Genomic DNA, 27,789 nt, shown 5'->3' on the forward strand with positions numbered 1-27,789 from the left:
CCATTTATCTAAAAACTACAACTCAACATATATTTACATATATTTACATATATTTATTTTATATTTTTGAGACTTTGAAATGTTTTAAATATCGTTGATAACAAAAACGTGGTTATTGGTGTGGATTGGTGTGAATTCTCTCTGAAGTACCAAAAAAATCATGTGCTTCATCTTCAAGCAAGTTCATAGAAACTTAATCTCGATAAAAGGTTTTATCACACACATCTAAAACTAAAGCAAAAGTCTATTTCCATTACTCACTTTAATTGCCTTATTTTTGCGAAGCGGCACAATAAGCAATCAAATCTTTCAGAAGCTGATTTCTTCCTCATCACCGACTGGCTCTTCATCTTCAGGATGACTTTCCAAACTAAATTCTGGTTTAATGAGTGGTTTTGACGAGAGTGAGTTGTAGAGAGTACCTCGTTTAGCATTAACGTTCTGTGACATCTTAGTTTATCTGAAACGTAAACATGTTCATGCATTAGATAATTTACTTTACATATTTTGTTAGTACACTATATCTTTACTTCTGCACCATATTTTTACACTATTTCTTTATTTTCACAGTGTATTTTTGTGTAAACATTTTTTTCATAAATTCAGTTTCTATTGCAGTTGCATTTGCAGTTGTAATGTTATATTTGTTGATGCACTGGATGTAAACTAAAAAAATGTTGGATAAAACTGTTGGATAAAAATATGGGATAAAATTAAACAAATAAAACAATCAGCTGAGAAAATTAACAATTTTTAAAACTAATTTGCAAATACCTTTTGAATTAACTTGGCTCTTTAATCTTTTACTATTTATGTTATCTGACAATTCAGCTACCGCTATATAGTTAACAATGAAGCAGCGAACTTCTTGCTATCGACTTATAGATAAGAGGTAGGCTTTTATAGGACTTAAAAAGTCTCAGAAAATCAAGCCAATTCTAATTATATCTATCTAAAAAAAGGTATAAAAATACCTATTTTCTTTCAATATGATTTCCACAAACGGAAAACACGAAGCAATAGATTTTATTTTTAACAAGTTTTAAATAAATTTTGTTTAAAATTGAATGTTGTTTCGGAGAAAATAGCAAAAAATTTTAAGCTCGCCATTTTTTTTGACAAAAAAGTAAAAGAATAATGTATTTCTGTATTTAGAAGTTTCAGCGGAAGTTTTTAAAGTATTAAAGTTTTATAATTATTCATAAAAAGAAATAAGGTTTTCAAAATAAAAAGTAACGTCTCTTAAATTAGAAAAGCTGTTTTTTCGCCATCCAGAAACCAATCAAATTTAAAGCCAATGAGCTGTCATACATAAGTTGACTTTTTAAAGTTTTCTTTTGCATAACAAATGTAATCAGGGGAAGAATCAACGAGCAAAACTTCGTTCTGCATCATTTTAATGTTCTTATAAAAAATGTAAATATTCGGAGCAATATGAAATAATATAAAGAATATAAATGATATTTTTAATTACATAACTTCAAAAATGAAAACACGGAAAAAGTATGAGAAGGTATATTAAAGTTCAAATACAACTTCCATAAAATCGAATCGCTTTTATCTAATCGCTTTTAATCTAATAAAAATCGCTTTTAATCTAATCGCTTTTAAAATCGATAATCCTTAATATATTTACTGAGAAATTAATCTATCTGGAAACTTAACCGTAAAGTTCAAAATACCACTTCCTTGGTCCCAAAACCAATTGTCTGTATCGAATATTTGACATTTTCTATGCTATAATATTAGCATTTAGGAAGTAACACTTGCTACCCAAAAGAAAAAAACTTTTTATTAGTATTGAAAAAAGTTTTAATTTAGACCCAAGCTCAGAGATTTAAGTTAAGTTTCCTTTTATGGATAATAAAGAAACAGTTTTTGCTGAATATAAAGATTAGTGTTGACATTTAAAAGTGTTCTTGAGAGGTTAGTAATCTCATTACAATCAGAGCCGACCTTAGGGCGAGGCAACCCCGCCTTGGGACTCTGCTCTTTATTTTTTTTTCAAAACACAAGAACTGTTGTGATTTTCTTAATATACAAAAATAAAATTCGAACCCTTTAAACACTTCCTGTCATCATAGCTCATGGATAAAGAAGTTTTTTGAAGCTTTAATCGATTAGATGTTGAATGCGTTCTACTTTTTTTTCAAGAAAAGCTTAATAAAATTTCTTAAATTAATAATTATATTGCTAACAAATAATTTAATAATTTTGCATCTATTAAAAGCACACAAAGTTAGTTTATGAATTCAAATTATTTTGAAAATGTTATTACTTTACTAATTATTTACGTGCCCATAAAGTTACTTGCCCACAGAGTACGTGCCCACAGTGTATACTATTATTTTATACGTTTACATTAGAACATCAAGCAACTTATTGGCAACTTTGCTCTTAGCTCAGCCAGGATTTTTCCCTTGCCCTCAAGTGCATCAAGGTTGGAATTGCTTTTCTTGCTTGCTCTCCCGACCAATTTTTTTTGTTACTTATCAAATTTAAGCTCGCGACTCGCGTAGCTAGAACAATTATTCCCCTTCGATCCCAATCTACAGTTGCAAAATTTGGTTGTACAAAAGAAAGATTGACTTATTAAATGCACTTGTTTTTTTTTTAAATTTCACAGTAAAATTAAGAGCTGTTATAATTTACGTTCCCGTTCAGGAAAAACGTTGGGGAGTATGGGACAATTTTAATAAAAATAAAAAATGGAGATATCTTTAATGAAAATATTTTTAAAATTATGGGGACACAATTAAACTTCATAACTTTATTTCAGCTACACTAAATGAATTAAAAGGCAATTTGCTAGCATATTTCCTTTTTCCTATTCCTCCAGAAAGTTGGGGGTGGGGGGTTGGGTGGTGGGGGGTTGTATGGGATAGCGTTGTAGGAGATGTGGGGTATATGTATAAAACTTAAACTGATTTAGTTTCTTTCACCAAAATGATCAAATCTTATTTCAAACAACTATATTTCTTTCCTTCTCATGTTTTTGAAGTTGTAACATGTCCTTAGCTCCTGCACGGAATTGTATAAAACCTCCTGCAGGGTTATTAAATAATAAAAGTCACAGTTTTATGCAACCCGTTTATAGATTATGGTTACACCATCTGTAAATACATGAGTGATTATATTTGGGATTAGCAAAATTTATAAAGTAACCTTACCTCTGCTAAACAGTCTCCCAGAAGGAGAATTTGTTTTGAATTGTTTCATATTGTCTATTTAACGAAAAAAAATAAAGATAGGTTTTTATTTGGCCACGCGCACAAAACGTCACCTGTAAGTGAACTAACACAACTTATGCCAACAATGAGATCTTTTTACAAACATAAGATTTAAATACATCAAGTTCAAAACTTTATGTTCTGCCTCCTTCCTTCCATGTCCTTTACCTCAACACTCTCTCCTACGGTTATAAAAGTACTAAAAGGCTTTTTATGAAAGAACTTTTTCAATTAAACAAAGGTACTGAAAAAATTTTTGCCGAATGCACATAGAAAGTGAAACACATACTGAGAAAATCCGAAAAAAGGATTCTCTTCGCAATGGAGAGTTATATGGGAAATAATACCAGATTGAGAATTTTTCCATTTGGGACTGCTAAAATATTTGGTTTGCTTATAAGGAATATTGAAGAACTCAACGGTGTAAGAATTAAAAACTTAATCTTTTAATTTATATTATTCTTTTTATTAAAAAAAATATAAAATTGAACATGACTCAAGTTTATAAAAAATCGACGCAAGCGAACATATTGCGCTTACACTAAAATAAAGTTTTGAAGCTTAACTACTTTTTAGAAGATTCTAGATTCAATTCTGAGTATACATAGAGTAACTTATGGAGCTTTCCAGAGCTTTCAATTAAAATAAATGTTTGTATAAATGCTGGAGCCTTAAGCTTACCTCTCTAATTATAAAGTTTTTGTACACTTGATCTTAAAACTGATTATGAATTATTCTACCTAGGGATGACAATAAAATGCTATTATTTAAGTGATGCGGTGTTTAAATGGTATTTACTTGGTATTTACATGGTATTTACATGGATTTAAACGGTATTTATATAGATTTAAATGGTATTTACATAGATTTAAATGGTATTTATATGGATTTATATCGTATTAGAAATATTAAAAGGTATTCATGTCAACTTAGTACGCTTTAAACGATTCTTAAGTTTAAAACTAATTTAATGAATAATAAAATAGAAAAAGAATATTTTTCTCTCGAACATATTTTCAAAGTGTAAATTTTCTTTTGTTTTTACATGAAAAGCTACTTTTGTAAAGTCATCAAAAGAGTTTTGTTGCAATGTTTTGAAACTAAAACCAGTTTTTATGAATCGGATTATCGAGTTTCTTAACCCCACAGACAGATATACTTTAAAAATGAATTCCATTTCTTTGTATCCGTTTGTGGGATTTATACTGAAAATCTTTATTTTTGTACCTTTTTCATTTATTTCTGACTTTACATCAATCAACGAATTAGAATTGGCTTAATTTTTTTAACTTTCTAATTCCTATAAAAGTCAACGGTAGCATTTTACATCTATGAATCGAAAACCAACGGTAAGAAGATCGATTTATGCTTCGGGTACCAACTGGATAGCGGTCACTGAATTGTCAAATCGGCAGCGAAAGATTCAAGAATCTAATTAGTGTAAAAGATAAAAGCAAAACATTACACAAATAATTTTATAATGCATTATGTTAAACTTTTGCAGTAAAATAAAAACATCAACAGACGTACCATTATGAGTATTAACTGTATAGCAATATATAATTTATATAAACTTCTATAGGTTTCAGATAAACACAAAAATGTCAAAGAACAGCATTATTAAAGAAAATAGTTTCTATTACACGCTCTCGTCAAAACCTCTTTACCAACTGGATTTTGATTTTGAAAGTCATCCTGAAGATGAAGAGCCAATCGGTGATGATGATGAAATCAGCTTCTAAAAAATCTAAAGTTTCAGAGACTATTTTTTTTTATTGCGAAAGGTTGTAAATACGAGAAGGGAATTAAAGTAAGTAATGGAACGAATTTTTTTGCTTTAATTTTAGATGTGTGTAACCTTAATACTGCGTTAAATTATGTTAAATTATGTTAGTAAAATTATGTTTCTATCAATATGCTTAAAGATGAGCTACTCGATTCTCTTAGTACTTTTTCATCAACATTCATGTTTTAAATATTGTTGGCACTTAAAACCTTGCACAAAAATATTTAAAATGCATATCAATTGCTCAAACATGTGTGTTAATACATAGCGTATACATTTACAACAAAATTTTTTATGTATTTATGAATTTAAACAATATTTATTTAGTACATATAAATATTTTATAATGTATGCTTACATTTATTTATACATGTGACTATGTAGATAGTGAGCTATTATTTTTTAATAAATTATGTAACTTTGGTATTAGTTTTCCAATAAATAATCCTGATATATATATATATATATATATATATATATATATATATATATATATATATATATATATATATATATATATATATATATATATATATATATACTTAAAATATATTTATATTTAAAATTTGACCTATAAACTTGAAATTTAGTTGCCTTTTTTATTAATTTAGTGTTACTCGGTAAATTTTTTAAATTTTTTTAGATAAACTATTTCATTAATTTTTTTTATTTCAAATTACTTTTCATTACTTATTTCTTTCAGTTACCAGATTTCTTTAATTGAATTTTAATCCGAATTTAGTTCATAGTAATAAAAGCACGAATTGTTGGCTCCATCAATTTAACGACAGTGTATTAACAAATCTATTGTTTGCATTCTAACTTTTGTAAAATTAATTCTTACGGAAGGATCTACATTTTATAAATAACTAAACTACGTTAAAATCAGATTTATCTTAATTGTTTCCTCTGTTTAACGCTAAATAAGCTAAATTTCTTTTTTTTTTTTTCCTTATAAACTTTTAATAATAGCATTTATGTTAAAAATTAGTCAAAATTTGTTAACCAAAATTATACTTGTAAAAAGTTTTGACAAAATATTTTCATAAATGAAAAGGTTACCAAGGTTTCAAGACTTGTTTCAAGGTTTGTTAGGGACGCTCTGCAATTCTTTTCAAAAATCCCCATTTTTAAAATGCCAAATTGCGATGCTATTGATGGAACAAGGTTAGATAAAAAGGAACAAAATTATATAAAATGAAATGCCTGAATATTTTTAAAGTTGAGGAACTAAATATAGTACTTTTGTAAAAAAATTAGAAAAATGGAAAATTAAATACTATTTTGCATGATTTTTCAAACTTTCGTTATTTTTAAACCAAAACCATTTATGAATGGTTATGTAAGAAAATTTGTAAAAAAAAAATTTAGCTTCTAATAATTTACAACATTAAAAAAAATCAGTGATTAAATAGTATTACAAACTACAAATAACAGATGTTGATAATGTTGAATTAGGGTCTTGGAAACAAATAGAAGTGCTAAAAAACACACTGAAAAACTCTAACTTAAATGCGCTGAGAGATCAATAAGATGATAATTAAAGGAAGCCATTGTTGGCTTTGTATAAACTGTTATGACTATTTAGTAGAGGATTGGGATACCGTTTATCAAGGAAAATAAGTTTGGAATTTAAAATTAATATACAGTTTTCCTAAGTTCAAAAAGATATCTTATGGTCTTACGATCTGGACTATTGCCGGATCTTATGGATTTGTTAAGACCCTTGTTATGTTTTAAAAGTAACACTATTGGTCAATACAGTATTCCGATGTTGATTAGATCTCATAGTTAGATATTAGTAAATAAATGATCACTGAACAATTAAAGTATTAATAAACATCAATTAGTAAAAACATTAAAAAGATTGATTGACAGAGTGTAATTGATTGAATAAACAATTCTAACAGAAAATAGCGCCTCTTTATTTCTACGGGTTTAGAACAACCTAAGCATTTAATGAATGAAACTGGATTATTCTCTATTAGTTATTAGCTGGTGTATTTCCAAAATATCATTCCACCATTTTGTTATATTGTTCGACAACCGGATTTGTCTATTTATTCCATAAAAGAACAGAAATTGCAACGTATCAATTAATATTAAGATATTTATTGCTACAATATTATGAGTGAAGAATTTTTTCGGTTGCATTTGCTACTTACGTCGTATGAAAATGTATGGTATAACATGCTCATGATAAAAGAAGTCAAAACGTTCCAGTCAACAAGCAAGTAAAGTCACTAGTCAGAACCTTGATTTAACATTTTTTGTTACGGCTCTCTTTACTGAGACAAAAAATGTAACATCTAATTGTAGATTAAACGGTGACCTCATGAACATATTGTTGCATACAACTTTAATCAGACTACATCTTACAATTAACACTATATGTACTAAAATAAAAATACAAACTCAACCTTTAACACTCCGAACAAAACAAAACAAAAAAGGTTGGCTAAACTTGTTTAAAGAGTCAAACGGATATGAACAGAAACACTGATACTATCAAAATATCAACAGCAGAAAACCTCCACAACAAGAAAACATCTGTTAAAAAAAAGGATCGGAAAGATTTTGAAAAACTAAGATATTTAAAGCATTAAAGATGATAGAATGTTAAACATCGGAGACATAAAAATTGAAAGAACTTAAATGTGAAAAGAAAAGGTAAAATTGACTCAATTGTTTCTATGATATGTTTTAAACAAGTTTTAAACAAGCTTTACACAGGTTTGTAAATTAAAAGGTTTTATTTAGCTGAAGGCTATAGCTGATAACATTTAGGTTGCTAACATTGTTAAATTCATACTTGTCAACGTAAGGGTTTTAGTAATCAAATCTACGCACAGAAACTAATTGCAAAGTTTCACTTTCATTTTTCAAATTTTATTAGAAATTGAAATAAAAGTTGAGCTGTTTCATGGTTAGTACAAGGTCAGAGACATTTGTTAATGCACTAAACTCTTCACAAATTAGTATTTATTGGGTAAGCACGATTGACAAACCCGAGGCTTCCAACTAAAAGTTTCACGTTGGTGAACTCTTGCACCACTTAATGTCTTTGTCTTGTTTCCATTTGTTTGAATGTGCTCTTGCTAAGTTTCATATGAAGCTTTATAAGGCATTTTATCACGAGTTTCTTTAATTGCTTAGAATTTTCGGCCTCATTACCTTGCCTTAGTTTTTTGAGCACTTTTGATGTATTTAGACACTGGCCTTTAACTCTTGAAATAATGAGTCTTTTTGTGTGTATGTCAACATATTGGCGCTGTTAAACATTTTACAAATTGCTTTCGAATCTTTCTGTGAATTATTGCAATATTTGATGCGATTGAGCAGGAGTCACTGTTGTTGTTAAATTTTGAAGATAAAGCATTGCAGATGATTAAGCAGGCTCAGATGAAGATGATGAAGCAGATGAAGATGATGAAGTAGGTTATCACATGGAAACAAACCTGCGTTTTGAAATCCAGTGAATCTTTGTGTTTGTGCAAATGCGTCATCAGAACTAAAAGTTTTGCATCATTTATCGTCAGTGAAATTCTAATAGTGAGAGCTAAAAATGGCTACTATAAAAGAGAGAGAAATAATTTTATGAACCTACGTTAAAAGTGATATTGTTTTTAATTACCATAATTAACTCACTTCATCAAGTTTTTTACTCTTTTGTAAAGCAGTCATTTTTGACTTCTATTCTGTAAAAACTACTACATTCATAACCTTATAAGATAAGTAATTGTTTGAGAAGTTTTTTAAAATTGCCAACTTGAAGTGGAGTTAACAACCAAAAAGGACTCGTAAAACTGGATTTAAAGTGTTTACTCTTTCATTTCTTTTTTAAACTTAAATTATGTAAAGTTGTTGTGGCTCACTTAAATAGTAAGTGTTATAAATAGAAATTAATAGGTAACTTCACAGCTTATAAAGAAAAATAATCTCTGCTAAGTATGCTAAATCCAAAAAATTAAATATAGAAACAAATGAAGTTAGTAATAATTGATTCAGATTTATTTTTATAGCTTTTATGAATTTAAAGTGATTTATAAGCAGTTTTTAGCATGCTAAGACTGCGCATCTAAAGTTATTTTGATACGGTCAAATGAGAATTAAATAGGATATGCCCATAAAGTCTTGATTAGCAGTAGTGAATTTGAATTCAGTAATTAACTTTTTATCACAAGAAGTATAAAGTCCTTTGAAACCCCCTCATTTCATTTTAAACCCCCTGCTGAAAAATCATTTTAAGATAACTACCTACCAACAATAGCATTTAGAGAAATTGGTCATAAAGCAGCAATGTTTGACATGTTACTTAAAATATTACCATATATCACTCAACTTTTGTTTCTTGTTTACAATGTTAAGTTTGCAAACACTCTAAAACTGTCATTCTAAAATCATTCCACTCCAATAATATTTCTCTTGTGACATCCAGTATTTTACATCCAAAATCTGACTTTGACATCCAATTCACTTTACAAATTGTTTATTTGTCAGGGATTAGTAACAGTCTCCTTCCAACCATATTTGAGAACTGCTTTAATGAATAGAATTCTATTACATACCAGTGTATACTTTCTTGGGTCACCCTTCAGAAAAAAAAAAAAATTTATTCTTAAAAAAAGGTTTTATCCTTAAGCAAAAAAATTTATTCTAAGAATCAACCCATAGTTTCTACCTAAATAATTATGCTTAAACTTTAAAACTTTGTTTAAACTTTACTACTTTTAAAAAAATTTGATTTAAGTTCGTTACAATATAAGTTTATAGTACTAAAGTTATATAACTTCAAAAATGAAAGTAAATGACAGATAAAAGAGCATGGCTTAACAGTTTATATTTTCAATGATCAAAAGGCGAATTATAAAAAACAAATTCTGTGAAACTCTTTTTTTATTACGTGATTAATTGATTTTTAACATTATTTTTATGTTTTCTTTATCATATTTAGGTCATTACTTTTTACTTGTGTAGTACTATTTCCAATAAGCTATGTTTTGTAATATTCTTATTACCACGAATAAAATTGATATCCACTATCATATTTTTGTTAAGCGCACTCAATGGTGGTGCAGTTGCTCATTCAAACTAAAAAGTTATTGCTTCAGTTGATTTTTCAAAGCTTTGTAAAAAAAAAATACAAAAAACTAGTTTTGCTTTTGTAGCTAGAAGTATTTCATTTGTGTGATGTAAGAAGGATTTATCAAAATCAATGAAAGCAGCTTAAAATTCAGTTAAGACCCAAAGAGATGCATAATGTTCAATAAAAAAAAGGGTTTCATTGACACTGAGAATGTCAAAAGAGGTTGAAATTGCCATAAACCTGATAATGAAAAATAGTTTTTATCATTTATCTAAATCAAACATTTTTCCTTTTCATCATTTTCAAGTTTATTATTTAAAAAAATTTTAAACAATATTAAAAAATGACGAAAAGGAGGTTTAAAAAAAATATTAAAAAAGTATATATATATATATATATATATATATATATACAGGTGTAAATATTTTACGTTTAACTTGTTGTAATGTTTAAATAATTATTTATTAAATTAAAAATACAACATTTTCTCATGAAATGCACAGTGATCTAAAAGCTCAATACTCTGTCAGTTTTTTCACTTGTCAAATTGTCAACCGATAGTTTTTATGTACTAAAGTACAAATCGCTGTCATTTTGGTTGCTATGACTTAGATAAAGATGGTGGCTTACTGCGTAGATATACAAATTTCTTTGATTCGATAAAATTTCATTCAAAAGTCCTGAATTGTTTAACTTTTGTTGTTCCCTGGTTTTTTTCTTTTTTTTGCTGATGAAATTAGAAATTATTGTCTCACTTTACAGGAAATATTCTAAAAACTTAAAACATAAAAACTCTTATATGAATGGAGGTGTCCTACCATAATTATAAAGTTAAAATAATTATAAAACTAAAATATGGATTAACAATAGTAAAATGTGGTATAACAGCAATAGCATTCTAATTTCAAAAGTTGCTTCATAACTTTTTCCCAGAACTTGTTCATGGGATTAAGCAACGGAAGTTTGGTGAATTATTTTTGTAAAGACTTTTCGCTTGCTACCCTTTTTAGTTTTTTTAAATTCATAATTTCAGCATCCTGCAATTCAGACTTCAATATAAAAGCTATTTAGTTTAGAACTTGAGTTCAAAATGAATTTCCGAAGTATCCAGTGGATATCTTAAGTTTATTCCAATAATGTTCCAATAATAGTTCATTAAATTTAGTTCGCCTGATTGAGTGCATAGATTTAAAGAGCTTACACGCAGACTACAAAAAAAAAAATTCAAAAACTTAATTAAAGAACTGCACTAATCTCTTTTTTGCGAGCAATTTATAGTAAAAACCAAAACTTCAGTTCAGGAAAATATGAAAAAATATTATTATGAGCCGCTTACACATTAATAAAGCGAAACTCTAAAATGCAGATTGATTTTGAACTAAAACAATGAAAACACGTGATGCATCTTTCTAAACTTAAGAAAGAGAAACTTAAATTTCGTAGAGATTCTTACAAAAAAACACATTTAAATAAAGTTATTCATTTTTATATATTTATATTAATTTCTCGAGTTTTTCTATCACTTTCAAACGTAGTTAAAAAAAAAAAAAATTAATATAAGCTGTGTTATTTTATTAAATGAGGAACACTTTTCATTTACATACAAAAAAGATTCAGCAATTGTAGAACTTACTCCATCTTGTATTTGTAAATGGAACTTTTATTTTAAATCAAGCAATGAGGTAGTGATTTAATAACAACAGATTCTTCTTCACTGCGTTTTACAATAGACAATAAACTCATAAATTCAGAAGAAAGTAAACAAAAAATCATTTACTTTCTTCTGAACTTTAGAAAAAGTTTTAAAAAAGTTTGTTTAAAAATCTTCGTTGGCATCCCTTTCTCTTATATTAAAACTACAATCAAAACCAAAGGCAAAGAAGAACCAGGAAAAAAAACATACACACATGTAAATATATATATTTTCATGTGTGTATGTATTTTTAATATTTTAGTAAATACATTATAACTGTATCACATCGTGTTCTTGTATAATTTTTTAAGTATTCAGTTGTAAATTTTTTACTTTCAAAATAATGTTTAAATAATTATTTGTAAATTTAAAAATTTATAAATTTAGTATTTTCTTATGAAATGCACAGTGATCTAAAAGCTCAATTCTCTGTCAGTTTTTAATGGTATGTTTATTATAGTTTCTATGTTTATAATAACATTTTTATAATAGTTTTTGATAAAAAGTCAGGCTACGTGTGATACTTTTGTAAAGCCTCGTGACTTGAAAACTTATTAAAAATTTTTAAGAATTTTGTAAAGATTTGTGACGTACGAAATTGAAATTTGCTTTTTATTGAAGGGGCTTTAGATTACCCATTTGACAGATACAGGAAACTCAGAAGCATTTAGAAATATTGAATCTTACTCAAAGGAGCGTAAGATTTTGGTCGCAATAATAATTTCGTTACGCAGCTATACATTTTTTACAAATAAATATGATGATTAAAGTAATTATTTATGTATTTAAGATATATTGACAAAGTTAACAATCTGTATTGCTTATACCACTTCTTTGGTACCTTTTGTCTTCCTAATGCTGGTGTTGTTCAGAATGTTTTTTTCTGACATAAATTCCCATATGATTAATTACCACAATTATTATCATAATTATTATAATTATTATTCAACAAATAAGGTGGTAAACAATTACTTTTAGACAAAATAAATTTTGAGCTGGAATTTCTTTATCTTTAAATTTGTCGAAAAAGGAATTCGGGACGTCTTCCTTTCTGTTTAGAAAAGTCTTTCCTTTATGTCATGGAAATCTTATCATAAACTTTTATTTATTACACTTGATTTGTTTTAAAAATGTTCTCTATTAACTTTTATCTGCATGTGTTTGATTTCCAATTTTTCTTAATTTTTCAAGTCTTCCGTTTGAAGGTCGTAATGGAAAACCTTTACTTTTTAAACTCTTTTTTTAAACTTTTCTATTTCTGTTTTAACAAAATAAAAAAGTGTATAGATAATAACGATTTGGTGTTTATATTTTTTTAATATCTAAAAATAAAAATGTAAAATTAGCATCTTGGTTTAACCCTGCATTTTTTTTCGATGGTTTAATTCCTATAAAAGCCTTTAAATCATCTATGAGTTATTGCTAAAGAAAGAGGACTTAAAAATCTGCAATAAGAATTATCAGCAACAAGTATTATAATCTGAGCTATATTAAATTTACTAATATTATTGAGAAGTGAAACAGAGGAGCTCAAAAAAAATAAAAGGTAACAAAAAAAAAAAAAATTCGTCTAATGAACTATCCTTTTTAACTTGAATATTTTATATATACAGTGTCCTCAATAAAAAATGGGACAGCATGATTTTTTTAAAAAAAGCAAAAAAAATTAAATTTTTGTCAAATATTTTTTAACTTTTTTTAAAATATGTCAAATAATTACTTCTATTACACAATATTTTTCATTAAAAACAAAAAAAAGTCAATAAAACAGTTAGACTTATAACAAAACAACGGAATTAGTAAAAATCAACTAAAATAGGAAAATTCAACTTTTTTAAAAAAGAATGGTAAAATTGAGTATGTTTTCTAATTTTTTACATCTATGTTGTTTAACATAGAATGCTTTATGCAATTACATTTTCCCTTGATACAACTAAATAGAAATTAAATCAGTTTTAAGCATAATATTCATTTTTAATACTTGGTTGCATAACCTTTTGCATCAATAACCGCTTGGCATCTATAGGGCATGCTTTCAACTAGTTTTGTTAACAAGCTAACTTCCAGTGAGTTCCAACCTTTTAAAAGTGTCAAAAATAATTCATCTTCATTACAAGGTTTTCTGTCTTTTAGTTTAGAATCTAATATAGACCACAGGTTCTCAATTGGATTAAGATCAGGTGATTGTGCCGGCCACTCAAAGGTAGGTATACCAGCCTTTTGTATATATCTTTTATTTTTTTTGCTGTTTGCTTTGGGTCATTGTCTTGCTGAAATATATAGTTTCCATCTGGAAATAGATGTGTTATACTAGGTTTTAATTGGTTAACTAAAATATAATGGTACTTATGTTGATCCATAATTCCTTCAACTCTGTACAAGTTTCCCACACCATGAGCAGCAAATGCACCCCAAACCATGATTTTTTTGTCATGCTTTACTGTGGCACGTGTGCACTCTGGATTATATGGTTCACCTTTTTTTTTCCAAATTCTTCCTCGATTACCATATTGTAGCACAAAAGGTGATTCATCTGTCCATATGACACGTTTCCATTGATCTGAAGTCCAGCTTAAATGATCTCTACACCATTTTAATCTCTTAACACAATTTTTCTCGTTTATAAAAGGCTTTTTTGTTTGCCACCCTGAAGTAAACTCTTCACCTTTCTTTATTCTTGCAACAATTGTATTGTTACATAAGTGTTCAAGGTTTAAATTTTGTTTTATCTGACTCACTGATATCCTACGATTCTTCATCACTTCCCTAACAATCAATCGATCTTCTCTTTCTGTCGTTTTTCGCTTTCTTCCTGACCCTGACTTTCTGCTAATTGAATTTTGAGAAATAAATCTGGACACAACTCTTTGAACTGTAGATTTACCACATCCAACTTGTTTGGAAATTTTACGCAAAGGCCAATCTGCATTGTGCATTTGAATTATTCTTCCTTTATCAAAGTCTGAAACGTGTTTTTTCCTAAGTTGGTAAATATGAATTTTAACTGATAAACAAATGATATAGTTCCAACTAAATACCAAAATACTATAAGTATGAATGTCTTATACCTATTTAATGATTGAATTTTTGTAGTAGTAGAATCAAAAGCATTTAACTTTGCCATTGCTGCCATTTAATTATAATTTCTAATTATATAAAATTGTTAAAAAATTTAATTTAAATAAAATAATATAAACTTTTTTGAGTCAAAATGTCATTTTGAAAAGTTAAAAATAACTTTACTTTGCAAAAAAACAATATAAAATTACATGTAACACTTTATAATGAGGAAAGCTTTAATCGGAAATATAAAATACAATGTTAAAGATACCCTTTTTTACCTGTTGTTAATTTGAGGCCCACGTCCTTTTTTTTCAATTTCTTTTCATTTTAAATATTAAAATAGTGTAAATATATTAAGTATCTAACATTGAAAACCAAAAATTTTTAAACATTTAATGGTACAATCAACTTTACTTTATTATAAAAAATGTATACAATTTTTTCATTTATGTTAGATTTCTAACAATTCTGCAGTTTAGTTGAATTACAAAAGTTAAATCAATTATTTTTGTTTTTTTATTAAATAGTATAGTTCATTATTTGTTCTAATTTTATAATTAAGAAAAAAAAATTTAAAATAATTGATACAACAATGATTTTTATGACTTTTAACAAAAACGTCATGCTGTCCCATTTTTTTTTGAGGACACTGTATATATATATATATATATATATATATATATATATATATATATATATATATATATATATATATATATATATATATATATAATTGTGCTAATTTTGTCTAGATTTTAGATAAATGGGGATGTTAGAAAACAATAAGAAGACGCCATCGTCCAAGTTGCTTTCCACAGTGAAAATGATTTTCCAAAGTCATCCTGAAGATGAAGAACCAGTTGGAGATGAAGAAGAGATATTAGCTTCTGAATAACTTTTAATTTTAAAGATTTATTTTAAAGATTTATTTTAAAGATTTATTTATGTAGTATTTTAAAGAGTCAAAAAAAAGAAAAAAAATGAAAATTCTTTTGTTTTCTGTAACAAATTAAATAAAAATAAATAAACAAATAAAAAATTAGTGCAATCAAACATTTTTAAAAAGACTCCGCCGTTAATTTTCTTAATTTCTCTAAAAATCAAATGTAATTTTTACATATAATTTAGAACCTGATATTTTTAAAAATTATCATCAAAATGGTTCATTAAACCAACATAAGATAAAGTAGCATAAACATTTAATAGACTAATATATTTCTAAAAGTTAGTAAAAAAATTCATTATACATCGGAAATTTTCATCAACTCTTGGTCTACAACGGAGCTAATTTTTGTTTTAAGAATATTTTTTGTGCGTTTTGAAAAGACTTTGCCCAATCAAACGGGATGGTCCACTTTACCGTGAACCGAGTACTCACTTTTTTTTATGCAAAACAGCTCACCTTTCAGAAGAAGCGCATTCTTCAAAAAAATATATAAAATTAGGCGGTATATTTCATAAAGAATTTTACAAATCTGAGGTTGTCATGCTTACATCACTTAAATCTCATCCTCTGGAATTTAAAATCAACTAAAAATATACAATTTTACTATTACTTAAATATTTTTTATGTGAAAAAAGGTTTTATTTTAAAAAGGTGTTCTATTTTTATGAATTCTGCTTTTAAAAAGTACAAAAAGTATATAAACCAAAACCTACTGCAGGCTGGAAATTCTCCTCAAAGAACTCAAAAAAACTAAAAGTCTAGAAACTCAAAATAAATTCCACGGCAAAGCCTAAGGTTAGTGAAAACTTAATCTGCCAGATTTAACTCATTTAAAGTGATTTTTTGCCTTTATCAAAATTTTTAAACTTTTTATTTGAATTGATCATCATTTGATTGATTATCAATTGTAAAACACCGTTTTTCAATTTATTGATTACTTTTTGATATTTTATATAAGAATATTAAAAAACATTTACCAAATATTGGTAGTTAAAATTAAACAGAATTTAAATATTATTTTATAAATTAAATTCCTAAGTAACAAAAGAATATGTTTTTTTGCCCCAAAGATTTAGAAAAAAACCAATATCAAATTATTAAAATCTAACTTATTTAGTATCCTATTTTAGATGACTGTAAAATGCTTTTAGATCAAAGGTCAATAATTTTTATAAATGTGTGAGCATAAGTTCCTTATTTAAATGTTGCTTAAATTTCAATATTTTTTTTTTTGACTGTATATTTTTTAAGTAAAAATATTTACTGTGAGTAATACTTGTAAATGGTTTTAATTTTTTCCATTGTTCATTTCGTCTAAATTTATGTTATATAATTGCATTCAATGAATAAATATATTTATAGCACTTTAATCCCATCAATTATTAAGAACATATTTTGGCTATTAATACCAAAACTTATTTTAAAAAAAAAAAATAACATTCTATTAATTACATTTTTTAGGATGATAGTTGTACCGGTGGTAGCCATGCTTGTGAAATCCTCTCCTAAATGCATTTTCAATCAAATGCCTATTTTCGGGATTTTTAATGCTTGTTTAATATTTATAACTTTTTTGTTAAGTTTTTTCGGAAAGAAAGGATTCCGGATAAAAACGCAATTTCACAATTTTAGCAACAAAAGTAAGTTCCGCTAAAACTGCGAAGAACAATAAAAATACACACAAAAAAAGTATTGTAAAATACACACACACAAAAAAAAACATTTTTAACACCTATTGACTCCTTCTTTCCTATCTACTTGTATGATTTTTCTATATATAAAAGTCAATAATGATTTTCATTTGGTCAATTAATCTAAAAAGAGAAGCTATTCTTTACGCCCTTCTGGATATTCCTGCCTTCAAGATGATTACAAGATATTTTGATTTTAAAACTCTACTCAAATACATATCATATTTTGAATATGAACAAAATATCTTTAAAAAAGAATATCAAGCCTGCCTTCCGTTTGTGGAAATCTTAATGTAAACCTTCTTATTTTAAAAATGATTTCCCATATCATTTTTATCTGTATGCAAATATAGATAACTGCAACATAAAGATAATACAAAGACGATATTTAAAAATAGTGTCAATGCAGAACCCTTTCATTTTTATGCAATAATTCCTATAAAAGCCCTTCATCTATGAGTTATTCAAAAGTAAGAAGTTAGGTTCTAACATTAGCAATTTCGTTAACAACTTTTAAAATACAATTTAAACAAGTCTAATAAACTAGACTTTAATATTGAGAAGTATAACATTCGATTGAAATACCAAAAGATAAGAAAAAAAGGTAACTTGATAAAAAAACATACATACATTATATTTGTGTGTGTGTGTGTGTGTGTGTGTGTGTGTGTGTGTGTGTGTGTATATATATATATATATATATATATATCTATATATATATATATATATATATATATATATATATATATATATATATATATATATATATATATATATATATATATATATATATATATATATATATATATATATATATATATATATATATATATATATTGTATATGGATGATCTTGCTTAAGTTTTAGATTGAAATGACACAAAATGGTAACAATAAACAACGTAATCTCTACATTACGTCACTCTCGTCAAAACTTCTTTCCAAACAACAATTTATTTTCCAAAGTCATCCAGAAGATGAAGAGCCAATTGGAGAAGATGATGAAATCAGCTTCTAAAAAATTAAAATATAAAGTATTTTGTTTTTTATGTAGTATTGTAAAAAAGACATAAAAATGAAAATTGATATTGCTTTTTTAATTTCACTTTCAGATGAGTTGAACATTCACTTTATTATTTAGTTAATAAGTTGCATTAAGTAAATATAAAGTAAGAATTAGCTATTATACAATTAAGTTACATTTATATAAACTTGTATGACATCGTTACTATTATTATCATCATTATTAAAATTATAATAACAATGATTATTTTTATTATTGTTATTATTATTATTACTATTATTATCATTATTATTATTATTATCATTAGTAGCAGTAGTAGTAGTATTAGTAGTAGTAGTAGTATTAGCATTAGTAGTAGTAATTGTAGTATTAATACTAGTAGTAGTAGTAGTAGTAGTAGTAGTAGTAGTAGTAGTAGTAGTAGTAGTAGTAGTAGTAGTAGTAGTAGTAGTAGTAGTAGTAGTAGTAGTAGTAGTAGTAGTAGTAGTAGTAGTAGTAGTAGTAGTAGTAGTAGTAGTAGTAGTAGTAGTAGTAATAGTATTAATATTATTGTTGTTGCTATTATAACCGGGGCTAGTTGGCTACAGGAGTAAGTTGACACATTGGGTTTAACTTTGGGATTTTCTACCAGAAAATTCCAAAGTTAACATAAAACTTTCCTACTTAACTAATATATCTTTCAGTGTGGTATCAGGGCTATAAGTGCATGCGCATAGAAGTTATAGCGTTTTTTGTGTTTTTTTGACTAACGTTGTAACTTTTGTAACTATATTCATTTTTCATTTTTAAAAAGAAATAGCATTAGGTACAAGTAAACTCAAATAATGAAAGTGTTAACATTTTGCGTTTCTCAATATTTCGCGTTTTTGGGGATTTATAGGCCATTTTGTAAGCAAAAAGCTTTTGAGGTTAATTGGCACATTGATCCCGGGGCTACTTGGCAACATAAGCCAACTAACAATTTTTTGCATTAGCCTTAAATTCACTAAAGTTGTATTGCACTGCAGATCTACAGACATGCGAAATTATAAAAGAAAAGTAGACAGGCCTGTATATTCTACAAATCGTCGCGTTGGTTTGACAAGGTTCTAACTGACATTTTTGCCAAAATTGACTTAATCATTTTATTGGACTATTTAAATCATGATGAACGAAATAAACTAAAATTTACAACGATATAGCGCAAAACAAGCAAACTACTTAAGTGCCAAAGTTCTATCTGTAACTTTATTTATTTAATGTTTTGTTTGACAAGGTTCTAACTAACAATAACTTCATAATCTCTTGCTGGTTTTTATTAACTAACTATTATGATAGAGAATTTTATACTCAACAAAAATTATATAAAAAATAGGTCTGAAAATCAACAAAAAGTGTTCTAATTTGACACCGATGTAGAATAAAATACCATTAAAGCTATTATTTGAAAATTAAAAAAAATCTTTTTTATAACGTTAATTAAAATGACACCTGTCTTAACCCAAAACAAAATACTGCTAGAAATAACTATTATAATTCAAAATAAAAGGGGATTTATGAGCTAAAATTATCTGATTATTTTAAAGTAATGATGTTTTTGCATTAAGAAATTTACAAACTTACCGCAGTCAATGTAAGTACAATTTGCCGCGCCATAAGTCGATCTAACTATATTTTGCAGTGCCTACCCCGAAAAGTAAATCAAAACTTCTTCATTTTTCTTTACTTATCTACAACGGTTAGTCGATATATATGCACTTTTGAACGTCGATCTTACAAAGTAGCTTATTTTAACTTGTTAAATCAAAAATATCAGTAATATTAAAATTTAAACAACTTGTAATAAAACGTTTTTGTAGCAAGAATAAAAACCAGGCTGCGTAGTAAGAAGAGAAACCACGAGGAAAACAATTATAGTGAAAATGCAAATAAAAACTGATAACACGCTGAAAAACAAATTTTTTCAAAAAGGAATTACACCAATAGATATTTTTTTCATGTAAAAGAAGAAAAAGTCAGTGTTTGAAAAACATTTTATCTAACTACACAGTCAATTTCACAAAAGCTAATTTACACAGCTCACAACGTCAAATATGTTAAAAGAAATACTCCTGCACGAGATCTACGAAGTAAAATCATGAAAGGCAAACGTACACCGCACAGTGCACCAAAACGTACACCAACTCAGCTAGGGATCACATAAAATCTTTTCCAACAGTTAAATACATTATTGTCGTGTAAGTACCAATAGAGAATACCTTAAGTCACACCTTAATGTTTCAAAAATGTATAATCTTTACAAATAGAAATGTATAAACGAAAATGTTGAGCCAGTAAAAAAATCTATGTACTACCATATTTTCTCCACCGAATTCAATCTTGGTTTTCACATTCCCAAAAAGGATAGATGCGACCTTTGTGAGAAGTTTAAAGTTGCTGAAAACACTGATACTGTCTGAAAAATTGAGAGAAGACTTTGAAAGACATCAAGTATTTTTTTAAAAAAAAGAGAGATAAACGTGCTAAAGAAAAAAAGATAAAAATGTTCCGGTTTTACTTTTTGACCTTCAAAATGTTATATTGACTCCGCATGCAAAAATTAGTTTCCTTTTTTATCTGAGAAAGCTAAGCGTGTATAATTTGACAGCTTATTTTTCAAAAAAGTATACTGTTAATTTTGGACTGAATCAATGGTGGGAAGAAGCGGCAATGATCTTGCCAGTGCCTTTTGCAAAATTTTGAGTGATGTGGCAGAGGAAAACGACTTAAGTGACTTAATTACTTGGTGTAACTCCTGCGTTCCTCAAAATCGGAATAGTATATTATCAAATGCTGTTACATTTTTTGAGAGACAATCCTAACATTAGCTCAATCACTATGAAATATTCCCTTCAGGTCATTCATGCGTCCAAGAGGTGGATCATGCCCATAGCGAAATTGAAAAGCTCATGAGGAAAACTGATTTTTATAGTCCAATTGGATTGATAAGGATGTTGAAACACGTTAATTGAAAAAATCCTTGTCGTATCATTCAAATGAAACCACATGACTTCAAGGATAATTCAGTAACAGCAAAGCAATTTAATTACAATTCAGCTCCTTTTTCTAACGTTGCTGTTCTAATATTTACTTAAATATCTCACATTATACATTTTAAATCTAGCCATGATCGCAATGGACCTTTGTTTAATGAAAAAACATAACAGAAAGAATGAAGCAACAAGTCCATCAACTTCCACTGTTTTGAATGTAAAACCAAAGATTCAAAATTGTACAAAGAAACTTGTAGACTTAAAAAAAAAGAAATTAAAGCTGCATTTCCGTTTTTGCCTCTCGAGGACAGAGATTACTATCGAGTTGTTCTTCACCTATAAAATAAACATGAAAAACTTTTAGGGGTTGTACTTAATGTAATGGTTTTAAAATGTACCAAAAATGTAGTACAAAAAAATAAAAAATAAGTAAACAAAATGTTGTAACCTTGTTTTGTGACTGAAAAAATAATCTAATTTATAAAAATTAGCTTTTTATTATATTATTGCTTCAGTTACAAAATTTAAAATAACTAACTGCTTCAGTCACAAAATTTAAAAATAACTAACATGTTTCTAACTATCGTTAAATAGCAGTTAGAACCTTGTCATAGTGAGAGTATGATTATTTCACTATGACAAGGTTCTAACTGCATTTTGGGGGTATTCATTTTTCTATGAAGAGTAAAACATTTTTTAATAAAAAATAGTAATACTTATAGCAAATGCTTATGTTATCATGAGTAAAAAATATCATTGATGGATTTTAATAATTTTTGATGGTAGGAACATAACAATTTTTAACATTGATTTACTCAAAACTATTCGCGGATCAGTTAGAACCTTGTCAAACCAACGCGACGAAATATTACAAAAAATGCTGTTGATGCAATTTTTACAGAAGGAAAGTTTGTTCGATCGACTAAAGGGCAATAAAAGTTATTATTATCATCATATTTATTGTTGTTATCACAATCATTGTTATTATTACTGTTATTATTATTATTATTACTATTTTTATTATTATTATTATTATTATTATTATTATTATTATTATTATTATTATTATTATTTTTATTATTATTACTATTATTATTATTATTATTATGATTATTACTACTACTATTATTATTATTATTATTATCATTATTATTATTATTATTAATATTATTATTATTATTATTATCATTATTACTACTACTATTATTATTATTATTATTATCATTATTATTATTATTATTAATATTATTATTATTATTATTATCATTATTACTACTACTATTATTATTATTATTACTATCATTATTATTATTATTATTAATATTATTATTATTATTATTATCATTATTATTATTATTATTATTATTATTATTATTATTATTATTATTATTATTATTATTATTATTGTTGTTGTTTTTGTTGTTATTGTTGTTGTTGTTGTTTTTGTTATAATTGTTGTTGTTGTTGTCAGCATTATAATCATACAAATGTAAAAAAGTTATCAATTAAAATTAAGTAAATATCTATATATGATGCCGAGTTTTTCAGGTACAAAGATATGATGAACAAACAAACTTTAACAGCCAATTTTTTATATTTAGAAATTTAATAAAATCAATCAAGAAAATATTATAACTTGCATAAACAAAAACCTTTTTTTTTTTTTTCCGAAAAACTTTTTTTAGATAAATTTCACCGATTTTTGTGAGACATTTTTTTAAATATTATATAAGTAAGCTTCATTAATCAAATATTTAAAAAACTGCCACCATCTTAGATTTTATTTAAATTTTGTTTTAATGGCTGCTAAACTATCATGACATTCTTTAATGAAAAAATAAACGCAGAAAAGTAAACGTAATTATTTTGGATTGTAGGTAGAACTTACTCTCGAAAATCGCAATGTACCACACTTTCAATATTTTATATTAATGTTTTTTTATTGTTAAAAATTTTTATTTTTTGATCGAAGTAGTCGTGAGAGTTATTAGCTCTTCTCCGTTGATCATATCGCTTGCTCATTTGAAAACATGCCAATTTTTTAAATGCATCCATTACATCTAAATATAGTACTATTAATACCAAATATAGTATATCTCTTCATTCACGCATCTCTCTATTGCAATGACGAAATAAGTAGACGAATTAGGAGAATTATTTTCTGAGACGGTAGTATTATTCTCTCAAACCGAGAGAGCCTAAATTCTCAGAGAGCGGCCATTCGTGTGATCGGTTTTGATTGGTGGTTCGGATTCACGTAGTTTTAGAAGCTAATTTTTCTAGATTTTCTCGGTTAGTTATAAAAAAATATGTTGTGCTCCAGTAGGTTGTAAAAACAGACTAAAGAAAGAATTTCTAATGAAAACCGAAAAGAACTTCACAAAACGACCATTGATGTTCAAAAGTAAAGCGACTTAACTGGATACCTACAGACAAAAACTTCTTACGTGATGTAAGAAGACAAATAAAATAGGCGCTACTGCAGTTTCTTTCCCCTCTCCCCCCCCCCCTCCCCTTTTTTTTTTTGGATTGATTATGATAGAGATTTTATGCTGATTCAGAAAAACATTAAAATATTGAGCTGAAAATCAATGGAAAGTACTCTAATTCGAAGTCAAAGTTTTAAAAAATCCCACTTAAAACCGTAATACTCGCCATTTTGAGAATAACAAGTTAATAAAGTTTTAGCCACCAAAAGCACACAAAAGCAACATGGTTTTTACGTTAAAAAATCGTCAAAGTACTTGCGCAATTTGCGCAAGTTAAACATTTATCTGGCGTTAAGGCGAAAATTCTTTTATGCTAAATTACAGCATTCAAAATCGAAATTAAAAAAAGAACAATTATAAACCATTTTGAAGTCAAAAATAAATTATGATAATTTATTACATAAGTAGAACGTGAAACAAACAACAGAGTTGTAGGCAAATATCTAACAAAGAAATTGATTTTAACTTTTTGTAGGAACTTTTAAAGAAAGAATTTTTGTTTCCTAATGAAGAATTATTGAAAGTTAATTCATAAACGTTTTAAACCACAAAGTGCGGTCTTTATACAATAATAATTATTCATCAATTGTTCAACATTCTCAAGTTCTAAATTCGACCTTAATTTAAAATCTGCAATTCATTTCGTTATAACATTTTAAAATGATAATCTTAATGCTGATGGAAACCGGCCTTTTCATTACGCACAGTAACGGAAATTAATTTACTTTAAGTTGTATTGCATTATAAATAGAGACCGCCGATTCGTTACTGTTTATCGGTTTGCGGATTGTGCACCGAATTATCTATGCTAAACGGTTCAAACTACTTACGGATTGATTTGATCCGAAAATAATTTATCGGAAAATAATTCGTTAAAATTTTTTCGGATTATTTTTTCGGATCGCAATCCGATTCGATACTTTCGGATCGGATTGCAATTCGAAAAATTTTTTTCGAATTGGAATCCGAACCGATATTATTTTTACGGATTTATACGGATTCAGAATAAAAAAAGCTTTCGAATTAAAATTCATTTTTATTTATTTATAATATTCAAATATACAATGAAACGAAATGATTTCCTTGTTAAAAAATAAAAAAAAGTCAAAATCACACTGAAAGTTAATCATTTTCCAAATTCATTTCCTGGCCACACAATGTCTTGAATTTTACTGAGTTGCTTAGTGTTTTCTTTCATATATACCAACATCTCAACCTTTGAGATTGAAAGATTGGTTCTTCTAGAGCTGTATATATTCCCTGCTGTTGAGAAAACTCTTTCAGATGTTGATGATGCAGCAGGTATACAGAGGTTTTTTCTGGCCAGCCTTGACATTATTGGGTAAATATACTGGTTTTGTTTCCAGAATTCCAGTACATTTGTATTTGCTGGAACTGGTTTTGAATTCAAATACCCCTCAATTTCAGTAGAAATGGCTTTCTTGGTGCTTGTTTCACCTCCAGGATTAATGTAACCTGCACCAAACACTTTCTTCCTCAGTTGTTCAGTGAAATCAAAGTCGTCATCATCTTCATCATCCAACATTGAAGGGGAAGGAGTGCTTTGGCTAGCCAAAATTTCTTTTTTTGACAGTTCTTCCATAGCTTTTTTTACTGCAGTTTTGACTACTTCAAATTTTTCCCCCTCATCCACAAAGCACATGCCCTTGCTGTTAGGATCTAAAAAATGAGCTATAGAGAATTCAATATTCATCAACTCCCCTTCGAATCTTTTGTTTAAATCTTCATTGAAGTAGTGAGCAAGCTCTGATGACACCTCGGTTTTTGGCTTGATCATCTCCCTTGCTAATCTTCCTCTGATGTTGTATAGGCAATTAATAACGGAACAGATGCTAACATTCTTTTCACTGCTGCATTTCTCAGAGAATTCTGAAAAGCCTCTCAGAAGCCGGATGACAGATTGAATAGATTCCACTTCATCATCTGTTGGTAAAAGATCTGTCAACTTACAACCTCCAGAAACAGTAGGGTTCGGATTCTTTAAAGAATGCATCGCCGGAAGAAGATCCACCACAGACTCCATTTGATGGAGGTCAGAGTTCCATCTTGTGGGGCATCTCTGTACTAACTTCGTTCTGGAGTTTTTTAAGGCTTTGGCAGCATTAACTAAAGTCATAGCTTTTTTAGAGGACTGGTTGAAGTGACCTACTAATTTTGTTATTTTGTGGTTGAGAATTGACCATTTTGGACATCTTTTATCATCGACAGCACCACTGACAACTAGATTTAGACGGTGGTCGACACACCAAATTGCACTTTGAACCCCAATTGATTTCCTAACACCTGCTTAGACATTAGCTGCACCGTCGACTGTTATCCAGGTTTTGACTCCAAAATCAAGTTCCAGTTTGTTGATAGATTTATTGAGCTTCTTGGCAATATTGTCGGCAGTATGTTGTTCGGGGAAGTAGGACATTTCTACCAAGAAGCGCTTTAATTGGAACTTTGAATCTATATAGTGGAGTGTAAGGCTCATGAAAGACAAATTGGTGTGATCAGTGGTCCACACGTCGGATGTAAAGGCCACTCCATCAAGATTTGACTTGTCTGAATTGAAAATGTTTTTTACTTGTTCCTTGATGAATTTAAAAAGGAGAGGAATGTATTTTGTAGATATATTCTTTGCTGTAATGGCTCTGAATTGACCGTTGGTTGCAGTTCTCATCATCCGGGTGAATGCGTCAGTTTCTACAATAGAAAATGGTTGAGTGTCCTCAATCACCCATTTAGTAATGTCAACAACAGTTCTTATTTGATTGATGTCAGTAACTTCCCATTCAGGTTTGGTAGCCTGTTTTCTGCCTTGCAGTGTCTGTGTGTTGGAAGTGCCACAAGTTCCACTTGGTCCAGGCTGTGGCGATACTGGTGTATCTTTTTGTGTCTGTGGACATCTCCTCTTTTTTCCTCTTTCTTGTGTTTGTTCAAAATCTGAGTCTTCAGAGGCAAGCTCATCAAAAATGTCTGGTATTGTTGATTTTTGCTTGTCTTTCCTTTCTAATTGTTTATATAAATTCAAGTGGACTCTTTTCAAATGGTTCCTTAAAGGACTTGTGGTGCTTTTATTGATTAAGTATATTTTGCCACAGGCCTTGCATTTTGCCTTGTTTTCCTCCACATTGTTGAAGAATTCCCAAATATTAGACAGCTTAGGCATCTGAAAAGAAAAAAAAAGTGAAATGAAAAAAAAAAAAAGAAACGAATCGGATTGAGTTTGCCATATCGGATCGGACGAATATTTCGGATTATTTATTGAATTTAAAATCCACAAAAACGGATCAGATTGTTAATAAGGATTACTTTTCGGATTAAAAATTCGAAAACACGGATCAAATCACATTTTCGATTTACTGACTTTTTATTGAAATATTTGCCTCAATATTTCCTTAATATTTGCCTTAATAAAACGTGATAGTTTTTGATGCATACAAACAGTTTCCGAAAAAGAACTAATTATTTATTAAGTTATTTGAAAATTTTCCTTAATATTCGTCTTAACAATAAATGATATTTTAGAGGCATGCATAAAGTTTTCAATAAAAGAACTAATTATTTGCCTTAATTATTGAAATGAGCGTAACAATTTTTCAAACTAGTTTTTATCTCTATTTCTATTTTTATTTCTGTTAATATTTAAGTAGAAGAAATATTACAATATAAATTTTATCGGACCAATCCACTAATTGAAGCAATCCGCAAAGCGAAATAATTCGCAAAGGAATTCGATCCACAAAAAAAAAAAAAAAAAAAAAA

The 27,789-nt window shown here is 27.7% G+C and overlaps 2 protein-coding genes and 1 long non-coding RNA gene across 4 annotated transcripts; all 3 read right to left on the reverse strand.

Annotated features, from left to right (window-relative positions):
- Positions 1 to 7,704: 7,704 nt before the first annotated feature.
- Positions 7,705 to 23,565, reverse strand: LOC149884553 (uncharacterized). Its single transcript, XR_016455164.1, has 3 exons — positions 23,418 to 23,565; positions 18,408 to 18,508; positions 7,705 to 9,608 (listed from the first exon to the last, which is right to left on the reverse strand). It is a non-coding gene; the product is annotated as an uncharacterized LOC149884553 (long non-coding RNA).
- On the reverse strand, positions 13,367 to 15,491 carry LOC149884554 (uncharacterized). Of its 2 annotated transcripts, XM_090096546.1 has the most exons (3): positions 15,137 to 15,491; positions 14,864 to 14,941; positions 13,367 to 14,774 (listed from the first exon to the last, which is right to left on the reverse strand). In XM_090096546.1, exons 2-3 carry the CDS (start codon positions 14,926 to 14,928, stop codon positions 13,937 to 13,939), a joined length of 903 nt encoding a protein of 300 aa, XP_089952672.1. In that variant the 5' UTR covers positions 14,929 to 14,941; positions 15,137 to 15,491; the 3' UTR covers positions 13,367 to 13,936. The 2 variants fall into 2 exon arrangements, with proteins under 2 accessions (XP_089952672.1, XP_089952671.1); XM_090096545.1 differs by having other exon boundaries at positions 14,864 to 15,490.
- Positions 23,566 to 25,144: 1,579 nt separating the features above from the next.
- Positions 25,145 to 27,789, reverse strand: LOC149884555 (E3 SUMO-protein ligase ZBED1-like). Its single transcript, XM_090094505.1, has 2 exons — positions 26,409 to 27,789; positions 25,145 to 26,294 (listed from the first exon to the last, which is right to left on the reverse strand). Exons 1-2 carry the CDS (start codon positions 27,191 to 27,193, stop codon positions 25,145 to 25,147), a joined length of 1,935 nt encoding a protein of 644 aa, XP_089950631.1. The 5' UTR covers positions 27,194 to 27,789.

The sequence above is a fragment of the Hydra viridissima genome, unplaced genomic scaffold, assembly GCF_058129835.1.
Source record: "Hydra viridissima isolate aposymbiotic clone 2 unplaced genomic scaffold, HvirCarnegie_v1 scaffold_8, whole genome shotgun sequence".
Classification (NCBI taxonomy): domain Eukaryota; kingdom Metazoa; phylum Cnidaria; class Hydrozoa; order Anthoathecata; family Hydridae; genus Hydra; species Hydra viridissima.